At 40.7% G+C, this 13659-nt stretch overlaps 2 protein-coding genes across 2 annotated transcripts in view; one reads left to right on the top strand and one right to left on the bottom strand.

Annotated features, from left to right (window-relative positions):
* LOC109822292 (protein YIPF1 homolog) overlaps positions 1-1298 on the bottom strand; it is a 4972-nt gene extending 3674 nt beyond the window's left edge. The window contains exons 1-3 of the mRNA XM_020388475.1: positions 1090-1298; positions 943-982; positions 777-851 (exon numbers count right to left, since the gene is read on the bottom strand). Of these exons, the coding sequence (XP_020244064.1) occupies positions 777-851; positions 943-982; positions 1090-1143 (169 nt within the window). The 5' untranslated portion in view covers positions 1144-1298. The remainder of the gene's footprint in view (positions 1-776; positions 852-942; positions 983-1089) is intronic.
* On the top strand, positions 9802-13536 carry LOC109822515 (uracil phosphoribosyltransferase). Its single transcript, XM_020388730.1, has 11 exons — positions 9802-9841; positions 9931-10009; positions 10150-10208; positions 10660-10737; positions 10952-11033; positions 11519-11567; positions 11787-11848; positions 12758-12825; positions 12922-12977; positions 13053-13100; positions 13204-13536. Exons 1-11 carry the CDS (start codon positions 9836-9838, stop codon positions 13253-13255), a joined length of 639 nt encoding a protein of 212 aa, XP_020244319.1. The 5' UTR covers positions 9802-9835; the 3' UTR covers positions 13256-13536.

The raw sequence follows: 13659 nt of genomic DNA, 5'->3' as shown, positions 1-13659 counted from the left end.
AGAAATATGGCTTGTTTCGGAATGTATTAGTCTTCAATAAATAGTTTGGTAATAAGATGGATCAGAATGCTTCCATAGACCTATATCATGATACATTATTACAGAATATAGTTATGTGTGCCAAGGATCAAGAACACTGTGTTGGTTTTATACTCTCATTACAATAAAGATTTTCACCACTATCTAAGGTTTCATTTCAAGTTATTATTTTTGTTCCTAATTAGATTAACATATAGGCTAAGTGTCTAGATGAACTTCTTCAGTTCTCAATACGTGGAGTACCTGAAGAGCATATAATATTAACATGTAGGCTGGTGAATTTTAAACCAAGAGGAGTAAAGTTACAACACTCAACCAGTAACCCAAACATTAATCCAAATTAATATACTGAAACTTGATATTAAGTAAAATTGAGTTCACAAACAAAGCTGAAATGTAAACATACCAAATTATGATAAATTAAGGTTTGCTGACTTGGCATGAATAAACATAATAAACTCCACTTTTCACTTTCTTTTCAAATTCTCCTATAGGTCTCGATACATTCTAATATTTCTTATAGGTTTCGATAAATTTTAATAATTACAACATTGAGCAGTATGTGTTTGACATTTATACATCAAAAGAATGGTTTATTTATCAGGTCCACAAACCAATAAGCAGTCAACAAAAAGGAAAATGTAAATATTGAGCCTAACTTTCTATATCATACCCAAAAACTCAGTAAAATTGAAATGAAATTCCGAGAATAAGTAGCAACCGCGATAAATTATTACCATAAGGACTCCCAGGGGGCTGATAACCTCCATTAGCCGGTGGAAAATGTTGCAAATTAGCATTCGGTATCACACCTAAAACACAATAAACAGGAGCGGGAAAAAAAAATCAAATCAAGTAGCTCAAAATTAACTCAGAACAAGAAATTGAAGTTGAAGCTTTTACTTGCGCTTGGAGTCGGCTTCTTATCTTGAGGAATCACAGCCTGCAGACAAAATCTCAAATCAACAGTCATAGATTTCACTCAACCAAGCAAGAAATCAAAAATTCGCGAAAAATCTAGAAAGAATTTGAAAAGTGAGAGAAGCGTACGGGGACGGAGCCGGGCAATTGACTCGAAGGGATACTGGTATAACCTTCTTCCATTGTTTTTGTTCTTGAATTGATTGTAGCTCTTAGATCGCCATTTTCTATTCACGATCGAAGTTTTCAGGGAAAAAATTGTTTTTCCCCCCCGATCGCAAAACCCTAGAATGGGAGTGTCCCTTTCAAACGAAGTACGAAAGGGTAACTGGCTTTAGTTATTTAATTGTTTTCTTTCGAAGCTTAGCACGAAATTAAGCGGCTGAAGTCGATAAAAAAAAGGAGTAGCTGCATAATTTTCCCTTAGGACAAATTTTCAAAACCGACCCATTTCATGATTTAATTGCAAAAAACGACCCGTTTCTATTTTATTTATAAAAACCGACCCAGTTGGTTGAAACTGGGTTGGTTTTTGAAAAAAAAATTCCCAAACTTCACGGGAGTTCAACTCCCGTGAAGTTTTGTTATGAGAAAAAACTTCACGGGAGTTGAACTCCCGTGAAGTTTCGTAAAGTTTTTTAGAAAAACCGACCTGGTTTCAGCGACAGTGCTGAAACCAGGTCGGTTTCTCTAAATAAGTTAGGAACGGGTCGTTTTTTGCAATTAAAACATCAAATGGGTTGGTTTTGAAAATTTGTCCTTTTCCCTTAAATCAATATTAATTGCCAAGTGGCTCCTTACATCTCATTATTTGCCTGTTAGTCCCTTACATTTTTTAAAGCATGTGTTATAGCTCTTTAAATCGTGAATATCAGCCTCCACGAAATTATTTGCCAAAGAGTTAAAATGATTAAAAATGGTAAAAAATTATGTGTTATAGCTCATGAAATTGTGAATTTTGACCAGAGAAAATGGGTTAAATGATTAAAAATGATCAAAAGTAGTGGAGTTGTAATCGTAAATTTTGAGCTTCACTAAATTTTTTCAATGGATCAAAATGATAGAAAATAGCTAAAAATCATGAGTAGCTCACGAAATCATGAAATTTGAGCTCCATGAAAATTGATTTTCAATGGGTCAAAAGACTAAAAAGACAAAAATTATGGTTTATAGCTCATGAAATCTTGAATTTTACCCTCTATAAAATTATTTACTAATGGATCAATACGACTAAAAATGACCAAAAATCGTGGAATTTAACTCATAAAATTGTACTTTTTGGCTTCGCAAAATTATTTTTCAATGGATCAAAATGATTGAAAATGACAAAAAAAATGTGGCCTATTTGTTGATGTCAGTTATCGAACGTGCGGTTTAGTTAGGGATTAGTATTGGGTTAGGATCATCAAGCTTCTTCAGATGTCTGGTTGTGGAGCCTGATATTCACTCATGCACATTAAAAACTTGTAAGAGGCTAGAGTTGGGTTCTCTGAGTTGTTCCTCCAACGATAAATTTAGTGTATGAACTTGAGTGGGAAAATAAGAAATAAGTGAAGAAGAGGAATTCAAAGTTGCATGAAAGAAGAAGAATTTACACCATGCAGTACAGCTTCCTTTTATAGCAGATCGGAAGGGCAAAAAGGTAACTTGACCAAGTTCAGACAGGCAACTGAGTCGGTAGATGTCTTACAGGTATCGACCGTTAACGAGGGTGAGTCATCTAGTCATTAAATGTAGAGAGAACAGCAGGTGCTTGGAGCTGACTGGGTCCGATGAGTCATGAAGATTATAGGGCTAGAGCAGTACTAATGACTTTGTCAGAGCAGTTAATGCGATGGTAGGTGGCTATCTTTCCGTTCTGGAAAAATTGCAAAAAATAGAACCAAAGAAAAATGACTTGTATTTCTTTGATTCCGGTTACAATTTGATTACAAAAGAGAAGAGAACGAATTTGGTTCTCCCCTTTGTTTAAAACCGGGTTCTTCTTGGTGGCGATGGAGTGCCTCCCTCGAATGCTCGCGTCGAGTTTGCTCTCCGTTGACGATCCGACGTCTTGATTCACTGGAACGATGTCTTCTCCTCACGATTTGACGTTGTGGAGAACTTGCGTGGCAAGTTTAAAACTCTTGATGAGTTGATAACTCTGATCGAGTTTGAACTCTTGAAAAAGAGTTGATTTGAACCGAAAGTTCGGTTGATAAGCCAAGGATCAAAGCTCTCTGTTGTCGAAGTTGAAGATAATCTTCGTTGGAGGATGATGCTGATCCCCTCAAAAGCTCGCCTAAGGATCTCTCCTGTTGCTGTCAATTCTTAGTTCTGAAATGCCAGCCTTCAATGGTCGATTCAAGCCAAGAAAAAATCGAACCTCGAACTCAGTTGAGTTTACTCGCTTTTATAGGGGATTAAGAGGGTGTAACTGCCCTCTAAATCCGCTCCTAAGTGGGCGTGATTTCCTCAGATCGTGGGAAAAACGGTTCTGAAAACCGTTCGACTCATATTTGAATGAGTCAAACGCCCAACCTGGCGTTCAGGACCCTAACCTCCCGTCTTAGTATTGAGACGCGAGGTTGGGTGTTGACTGAACATCCAGAACGCGAGGGTCGCTCACGTTTCGCTTGTTGTAACGCGGGTCCGACTCCAGCGTTTTGATGTTGTAACGCGGGATCGACTCCAGCGTTTTGATGTTGTAACGTGGGTTCGACCCTCGCGTTTTGATGTTGTAACGCGGGTCCGACTCCAGCGTTTTGATGTTGTAACGTGGGTTCGACCCTCGCGTTTTGATGTTGTAACGCGGGATCGACTCCGGCATTTTGATGTTGTAACGTGGGTTCGACCCTCGCGTTTTGATGTTGTAACGCGGGATCGACCCCGGCGTTTTGATGTTGACACACGGGGAGGACCTTCGCGTCTTGTCTTTGAAGAGATTATCACAAAGTAAGCGTTGCAAAGATCATTATCTTGTAATCTTCGTCTTGGCTCCTTGAGAATATGAGAGTCGTCAGATTGTAACTCCCGATGTTGATTGTAAATGCTGTTGAACTAGAGCTCTCATCGGTTGTCGTGAAGGTCGTCAGATTGTAACCTTCAGCGATCTACATGAAAGTCTTCAAATTGTAGCCTTCTGGAAGTCGTCAGATTGTAACTTCCATCATCAGTGTTTGATGGAGGATAAGCTATCTATTGTGATTTTTAGACAGCCTACAACGTCCTTCGGTGTACGGGGTTCAGACAGCTGTTCCTTGATGGCTATCTTCTTGAGATTGATTTTAATGCCCCTCTGAGTAACCATGAACGCGAGGAATTTGCCCAATTGTACCCCAAAAGCGCATTTGGCTGGATTAAACTTCATGCGATAGCGTCAGAGGATGGAGGAAGTCTCTTCAAGATCCAATATGTGTGATGACATTAACTTTGACTTCACAAGGATGTCGTCCATATATGCTTCCACATTGCGGCTGATGTGGGGCTTGAAAATTTTATTGACCAGTCTCTGGTAGGTGACACCCGTAATTTTAAGACCGAAGGGCATTACTTTATAGCAATGGATCCTCTATATAATGAATGAGGTCTTCTCTTGATCATGCTCAGTCATGCGGATCTAGTTGTAACCGAAGAAAGCGTCCATGAAGCTGAGCAGTTCATGATTCGCGCTCTCGTCCACATGCTGCTTGATCCTAGGGAGGGGATAGCTATCCTGTGGGCAAGCTTTATTGAGATCTGTGAAGTCTACACAAATTCGTCATCTGCCCAGAAACTTTTTTACTAGTAGTAAGTTGGACAACCACTTCGAGTAGTGCACTTATCTGATGAAGTCAGCTTTAAGGAGTCGCTCGACTTCATCGGTCGCCGCTTTCTGTCTTTTGAAACCGAGATGCCTCTTCTTTTATTACACCAACTTTGTGTGTCGGTCGACTGAGAGCTCGTAGCTCGCCACTTCTAGGGGAATTCGCGTCATATCTTCTAGCCTCCAAGCAAATACATCTGCGTTCTTGAGTAGGAATGTGATCACAGCTCCTTGTTGTGGCTCAATGAGTCTTGATCTGATATTGACTTTCTTCACTCCCTCTTGGTCGATCAATATCTCATGGATCTCCTCAATAGGGTTTGTCCTCTCCCGCTCTAACACTTTCTCCTTCTAGAGGTGTGCCTTCTCAACGAGCAAGGTCTCTAGTACTCCTTTTCCTTCATTGAGAGTATATAATAAGATTTAGCCTCTCGTTAGTTGCTTATGGCAATTTTGACTCCTTTAGGAGTCAATAACTTCACCATTTGGTGGTGGACGTGCCCGCAAGTTAGTGAGGGCAATTCTTTCCAAAATAACATTATAAGCCAACTTGAGATTCATTACCAAAAATTGGGTCTGGACAATGGATTACCAAGGGTGTTTGCTGACAGTTATGGGGAGAGTGGTCGTCCCTTCTGGTATGAACGAATGTCCTATGAATCCAATGAGTGGACTCCGACAAGACTGCAGCTTGGACTTGTCAATGCTCATCTGATTAAAAGTGTCGATAAATAGGATATCAGTTGAACTTCTAGTGTCTACCAAAATTCTCTTGATCTGGAAGTCGTTAATCTCGACCGAGATGATGAGGGAGTCATTGTGAGGTGTCTCAACACCTCTCAAGTTTGAGTCTCCAAAGGAGATGGGTTGGTCCAGGCCCGTCGACCATCAACTCGCTTTGTAGCTACTCCCCGATATTGTCAGCAATATGTGGAAGCAACGGATAGAGCCCTAGATTTGGTCATGATGATCTAGAGCACGCTATAGGGGTGGCATCGCACGGCCCTCGGCATCCTCATGCTGCTCCAGGCCCGTCAACCACTAATGTGGCTTCTGGTTACGACTGGACCTTTCAACCAATCACGTAGGCCATTGGGCGGAATACTCCCCTCCCCGAGTAAATCATGAATGGCAAGTATAAAGGCGAGGGGGATTGTATGCTGTCTAAAAAATCACAATGGATAGCTAATCCCCATTAGGCTATAACAAAGAAAGTTACAATCAGATGACTTTCTTGTTACCAACAGAAAGCTACAATCGAGAGACGCCCTTATGGACCATGAAGAAATCGAGAGGTAGAATTCATCCCTACAGTCAAAACACAAGGAGCTACGCTCCAAAAGTCGAAGCACCGCAATCATTGCATCCTCAGCTATCAACACAGTCCCATTGATCTTGATGGCTACGACAACAACATGACTAATATTATATTAGCAACTATTAGAGATGATGATGAGCAGTGTAATGATTTTAGAAAAGCAGGAAGATATAGAGAATTGTGGGCAAATATTCGACATGCTGAGAAGTACAAAGCCATGCAAAGAGATAAAGCGTTATTGAGATGCCTCAATTGTCACAAATGGCTTGAATAGGACCTTCTCGAATGGTCATTGGTGTCATCCATATATAAAGACAGAAAAGGCAGCCACAACTTCATTGTTCGCAGTTCAATCGCTGCCCAACGCAGCTCCAAATCGCTGCCAAATGCAGTTCAATCGCTTCCCCAACGCAGCTCTATACCGCTGCCAGACACAGCTTCAATCACCGTCAGACGCAGTTCTACAACACTGCGAAACGCACCTTCAAACATCAAAGAACGCAGCAGAACGTAGCTTCACATCGCTGCACAACGCAGCTCCATATCGCTGTAGAACGCACTTCCAGATGCTGCGTTCAAGCGCAGAATCTATGCCAGAACGCAAGTCAAAGTTCTGACTTGTTCAAACACGATCCATACAGTTTCGAAAACCGCTCTCACCCACGATCTGAGGAGTGGTTTACGTGGGTTGTTACAACCGATTAATGAGGCAACTAAACCCTCATTTAGGAGCGGATTATGGGGGCAGTTACACCCCTAATCTTCCTATAAATATCAACAAACTCAACAGAGTTCGGGGCTAGATTTTTGGAGATCAGATTCAGAGAGAGAGAAATATTGAGGATAGCTGGATCGGCTCCTTACACAGTCTGGGGAATCATCATCAACTGAAGATTCCAGACACTCGATACTTGGCTTATTAACCGAATTATTTTCGGTTCAAACAACTCTATTCTTATTAGAGTCTGTCACTCATTCTGAGCTACAAGACTCGTCAAGAGTTATCAACCAGACGAATCAGTTGTTCCAGTGAATTGAGATTGTCGGATCGTCAACGGAGAGCAAGTTCGACGCAAGCATTCAAAGGAAGCACTCCATCGCCACCGAGAAGAACCCAGAATTAAACAAAGGGGAGAATCTAGATCATTCTCTTCTCTTTTGTAATCAGGAAATCTAATTGTAATCGAGAGTTGAGAGATTTGTAAACATTCTTTTTCTAAACAGTTAGAGAGAATAAATCAAACGCAATTCTTTCATTAATTTTCTTATTGCAAATTTTCCACAAACAGGGATCTAGCTGAGGATGCTCATAATTATTATGACATGATGACCATGCTACAAGCATCAGAGCCAATCATCTGCAGATATTTGCCCATCACTTTGACGAAAAGCGCTAAGCTATTGTGGAACTTCTTGGGCAAAAATTTTATCCATACCTTCGAACAACTCAGCTAGACGTTTGTAGATCACTTCATGCTCGACACCAATCAGAAGTTGCCCCATGTCTTGATGCAATATGCGTCAAGAACATGGAGAAAACCTCAGGAACTACTTCAAGAGGTTCCAGGCCAAGAGGCTAGAAGTCGACGATGACCCTAACGGTGTGGTCGCCATGTCTGCTATCATGGCCGGCTTGGAGAGCAATGAGCTAGCCAACTCACTCGTTAAGAAGCGAGTCACCAGCTATGAGCAATTAATGGCCAAGGCTCATGGATACATAGACATGGAAGATACCTGAGTCTACAAGAAAGCGGTTACGACACTAAAGCAATAGCAGCGGCAACAACAACAATACTGACACCAGCGACAGAGGCCAATCCCTCTCCAAGGAAGGAGGCAGCAAAGGATCCTCTTAGAACCAAACCCTGGCCAAACAGTGTTGACATGAGGATCATAGGAGAGAGGTCCCCATGAAGCCGGTCCTCACCACCTCCAACATCTCTCTCACAAAAGCTCTTTACATGGTCCAGAAAGAGGGGTACCTCAATTCCACTCCTCCTAGCATGAGGTCGGATCCTCAATCTTGAGATACGAGACAATACTGTCGATATTATAAATATCACAACCATCTTACCAATGATTGATGAATCCTTCAGAGAGATATTGAGGACTTGATACAAAGAGATACTTTAAGAAGCTTCTCTCCCAGCGAGACCGAAAAGAACCCGCTCCGGCGGGATCTAGCCAAAGGTCTTGGTCTAGATCGACTCGCCCCAGTAGTTGCTTAACACCCGACCTACCAAGGCTAGCACTAGGGGTGTCATCAATACTATCAGCAGCGGCCTTGCGGTGGGAGGCATGTACAACAATTCTTGAAAGAAGTATGCCAGGCGAGCGTTGCAAGTCAACTTATGCGACAAAAAGTCGAGGACAGACCAACCCGTCTCCTTTGGCAACTCGGACTTGAGAGGCGTTACAATGACCCCCTCATCATCTCGTCCGAGATCAATGGCTTCCAGGCCAAGAGGATTTTGGTCAACACAGGAAGTTCAATTGATATCCTATTCATCGACTCCTTCAATCAGATAGGCATTGACAAGTCTAACCTGCAACCTTGTCGGGGTCCACTCATTGGATTCACAGGACATTCGCTCCTGCCGGAAGGGATGATCGCTCTCCCCCTAACGGTTGGTGAATACCCTTGGTAATACATAGTCCATACCCGATTTTTGGTAACGAACCTTATGTCGGCATATAATGTTATTTTGGGAAGAACTGTTATTAATAGCTTGTAGGCGGTTCCACCCACTTAGCGCCAAATGATGAAGTTCTTGATCCCTGAAGGAGTCAGAATTGCCAGAAGCAACCAACAGGAGGCCAGATCCTGCTATCTACGCTCGATGTAAGGAAAATGAGTACTAAAGACCATGTCCATCGAGAAGACACACCTCCGGATGGAGAAAGTGTTGGAGCGGGAGAGAACGACCCCCATCGAGGAGCTCCATGGGATATCGATTGTCCCGGAGGGAGTGAGGAAGGTAAGATCGGATTGAGCCTCGTTGACCCACAACGAGGAGTTGGTATCGCGTTCCCGCTCGAGAACGCAGATGTATTTTCTTGGGGCCTAGAAGACATGTCGGAAATTCTCCTCGAAGTAGCGAGCCATGACCTCTCTATCAATCACTAATCGGAACACTCTTAAAATTAAGAAGGGTTGTTCAAACATCAATAATTTTGGCTTAATTTGTTATTACGGCAACCGTTGTTATTATAACTACATCCAACTAAACAAACCCCATAGATTTTTAATGATCTAACCGAGCACGCCCAAAAATGGTTTGGATCTCACGAGGCTCCAGCAAGATCCGACCCGTTAAAAAATCCACACAACAGGCATCCGAAGGGCAATTTAGTCAAATCATGCGCAAAATCCCCCAGCCCCCCAACTATCCTCGTCTACATTCCTCTATTCTTTACCTTACCCGAAACGAATCTCCCGCTTTTTCGATGGCGGCCGCATCTATAAATACCCCTCTCCATCCTCCTCCGTCCGATACTCACCCGACACTCTTCCCCCGATATATCGCTCCTCATTCTTCCATCTCCTTTCTCCCCTTTCCCTCTCGAAAACCGTAATCAAGGGTGAAGGCATCGAAATCGAACTCTGAACTATTTATGTGTGTTCCCCTAAACCCTAACCTTCTCTCTCTCTAAAACCCTAGGCGGCGGCGGCGGCGCCGGGAGGCGGCGATCGAGGAAACGTCGATCTGCGTGGCGGCCGGCGACGAGATCTGGGCGGCGATGGAGGAGGAGAGGCCGGTGACGGTGAGAGGATGCTGGTAGATCTCGATCGGATCTGGTGCTGTTTCTGGTGTGTTTTTAGGGTTTTTTTTTGGGATTGTTTTGATTGGATTTGGATCCGTTGTAGGTAATGGTTCCGCCTCATCCGTTGATTAAACACTGGATTTCTGTGCTGAGGAACGAGCATACGCCGTGTGCAATCTTCAGTAAGTTATTTTTTTTTTCTCTCCCTCTCCCTCTCTCTTTTTAAATCAACTTATGCTGCATCAGTACATGAGTTGGTGGTCTTCGTTTGGTGCTTATGCATTGTTGTTAGTTCTAACATTTGGCTCATAATGGTTCACAGAGAGCGCGCTGGCGGAACTTGGGAGGCTCTTGATATATGAAGCCTCGAGGGATTGGCTGGTAGGCCTCATCAATCACTATAGGATTTAGAAGTAGTTGTATTATGTAGGTGACTTGACTTTTTATCTGCATGCTCAGTGTTTATATGTCTGGGTAGAGCTGCTGTTTGTGCATCACTAATTCAACTACTTTTTGGTGGTCAGTATGTTGTACGTATAATCCAACAACCTCTAGAAAATCGAAGAGCAATTTGAGTTTTTAACTGATAAATGTAAAAAGAAAAATAAGAAAAAATAAATTAACTAGAAACACTGTATGTGATAGGTTTCTAACTGATAAATTACAGATTATATCTCCATCGAGCTAAAGTTTAATGTTGAGTTTTAGAAATGTAGTTTAAACTTAATGAGTTATGAACCTAGTAAGCACGCTCTACTAGTCAAATTTTGAGTCACACATTTAACTTTTAGATGATTACCTTGTTTCTAAGCTGACACATGCATTCTTGCAGCCTACAATCAGCGGAGAGATTCAGACGCCTATGGGTGTTGCCGATGTTGAATTTGTCAACCCTCAGGATCCCGTATTGGTCTGTTCCATTCAAATTTCTTGTGTAGATAATTTATCAGGGAAAATAAAGTTTGTTTGAATCAGGGAAAATAAAGTTTGTTTGAAAGGCTTTCCACTTCTTGTTTGCTACATTACTATTATGAAGTTAGATTTTATGGTGAACTATCACTGATGGATAAATAATTACTGGAGTCTTATTGGTTTGGCTTGACACTATAGTTCCTACATTGCAGGTCATTCCTATACTAAGAGCTGGCCTAGCTTTGGCAGAGCTTGCTCCATCAGTCCTCCCGGCAACAAAAACATTCCATCTAGGTAAGCATTCTGTTTTATTGAAATTGGAGAATAAAATATGCCATGATATTGTTATATACTTTATTTTTGGTGGCTTCCTAGTTAAATTAACATTCTTTTCTTTTTTTCTTAGTTCGACACTCCTAGACAATTATCTTGTTCAAGAATATTTGTAGAATATGACCAACATTTTTTTGTATTTCCGATGAAGAGATTTCCACGATATTACTTAAGAGTTAAGAGTTCAAAATTGTTATCACTTAGTGGATGGCAGAAACTAAAGCTTAATGATTTTCATGCTCTATATACCAAAGTAAGAATAGATTGAATTGCTGAAGTTCGTTTGTGATGTTATCCTTTTCTTTCTTTTTCCAATTCAAAACTGGTTGTTGAACAGAAATTTCAGATATTATGTATTTTCTTCTTCTTTTTTTTTTGTTCTAATTTATTGCCCATGTTGCATTATCTTCGCACCTGAATGATGACTTACCTTTTTGAAAATGAAGGCATGCGTAGGGATGAAACAACACTTCAGCCATCTACATACTTGAACAAGTAAGGTGATTTCTGCTTAAATCTTTTTTTTTTTTTTTGGTGTGATCTTTGTGACATGATTTCCTTTTAACATATTTCATAGAATACCCATACTTGTTATCATAATTATAAATATATCATGTTGCAGTGCTTCCAGCATAGAAACTTGATATATCTTAGTTTAGTTAAAGAATTGTGTGTAACTCAATGTAGTAACATTTTTTGCTTTGATGATTTCAGTTTACCTGATAAGTTCTCTGAGGAAGCGAGACTATTTGTTGTGGATCCTATGTTGGCAACTGGTAATATTTTCTGACTGATAATTATTTGTTTATCCTATCAACATTTATGTATCTGTTTAGATGACACTGTAAGATTTCAATATTAAACCTGCATTCTTGCCTTCTTATTTGTTGTGATGAGACCCACTAAAACTTCCACCTAGAGTTTTCATAGCTATATAGGATCGTGGATTTTTATAATTGAATGCATGCATTTATCTTAATGTTTTCTACATAGCTTTCTCGATATTTATAATCAAAAGTTATTCTCTCTGATATGGTACACCCATGCAAATTGTTTTATAATTCATTACCCTTGTCTCATAAGATAATATCTCAGCTTTTGTTGTTGTAAAGGCATTTATTTTGCTAGTGCTGTCCAATGCATATTTTTGATCAAGATGCTCATGAATGCATTAAAGAAATGAAATATAACCTTGTTTTATGTCATTATTCTCTCAATTTCACATCATTAATGACCTTTTGTCCTGTCAGAATTTATGCTCGTATGAACTTTACAATAGAGATAATGATGAAATAGACCCTAATTTTAAGTCTAAACGCAATGGTCTGTCATTTTATCTAAATGTCTAAGTAGTCTATTTCACCTTCTTGGTCTAACTGATAAAAGCGAAATAGTCTTGATTACATTGAAATGGTTGAACGAAACATATTAATACTTCACTAAAATATTCAGGCATTGACCTGGCAGAGCTGAGTAGTCTCTACTAATTGGCTACATTCACCAATCTGATATAATGTAATGCACTTGGTCATCTATTTTTGCCTGAAAGCTCAAATATGTCAGTCCATCTCTCTGCTGGAAAGTAGAAACTTCTAAAGTAACCCCTTTTATCATAGACTAAGGAGCCGCCTTGTCTCCGGCTGGAGGGGAGGTTTTCATGATTCTGATTCATTCCTTAATCACAGGCGGTACGATAGTTGCAGCAATTGACTTGTTGAAAGATCGAGGAGTTGCTAACAAGCAAATAAAAGTAGTAAGTGCACTAAAAGCATTCTACGGAGTTTCATTTTCTTCATCTCTCTCTCTCTCTGTACCCTAGCTTACTGATCTTACGAGACCAATATTACAGATATCAGCTGTTGCTGCCCCTCCAGCATTAGAGAAGCTCAGCAAGAAGTTCCCAGGGTATCTATTCATCTGAACCATCATGTCGTGTTCAGTCATGTTTTTCCTCAAACTAAACTTTCCCCCCTCTTTCAGGCTTCGCGTATATACTGGGATGATTGACCCCGTTGTGAACGAGAAAGGGTATTTCCTTTTTTCTTTTTTCTTTTTTTGGATAAATGCTATATTTTTAATTAACATGATGATGTAATGTTGACCTATGCTTATGTTGCTGAAACACGATTAGGTTTATAGTACCAGGATTGGGAGACGCCGGAGATCGGAGCTTTGGTACCTAAAGCTGCTTCTCGCTGGCCTCTGTCAGAGGCGGGAAACGCCATGGTGGGCTTTGGTGTTCAATTATATTTACTCACCACCTCCGCTAGATGATTCCCGAGTGGCATTAGCAAAATTTTCATGTTACGTGGTGTTCTTATGCTTCCTCCGTTTTGTTTATATGGATGTTTTGTCAAGTTAAATCTGTTCTGATTAAGATTAATGTCTTAGAAATAAAACCCAACGCATTATTTCTGTTCAACTTGAGGAAGATAAAATTAACCACCTGCAGGTGTTTAATCAACGCGTATAGGAAAATAATAATAAGGATGGTTATTATTATTCGATTTTTGCTTGGCTGCTCGTGTTCTCTATCTTAAACCAATAAAGCTTTTCAGTCCAGAGTGACGCCCTCAAGAAAACCTCA

This window comes from Asparagus officinalis, chromosome 8 (assembly GCF_001876935.1).
Source record: "Asparagus officinalis chromosome 8, Aspof.V1, whole genome shotgun sequence".
NCBI classification, from domain to species: Eukaryota; Viridiplantae; Streptophyta; class Magnoliopsida; order Asparagales; family Asparagaceae; genus Asparagus; species Asparagus officinalis.
The sequence above is the reverse complement of the archived record's forward strand: the minus strand, read 5'-3'. Positions and strand labels throughout refer to the sequence as shown.

Excerpts from the sequence above, each read along its gene's own strand:
- LOC109822515 (XM_020388730.1), top strand. Across the intron at positions 10,010-10,149 it reads TACGCCGTGTGCAATCTTCA|AGAGCGCGCTGGCGGAACTT; the intron begins GTAAGTTATTTT and ends AATGGTTCACAG. Across the intron at positions 10,738-10,951 it reads ACCCTCAGGATCCCGTATTG|GTCATTCCTATACTAAGAGC; the intron begins GTCTGTTCCATT and ends CCTACATTGCAG.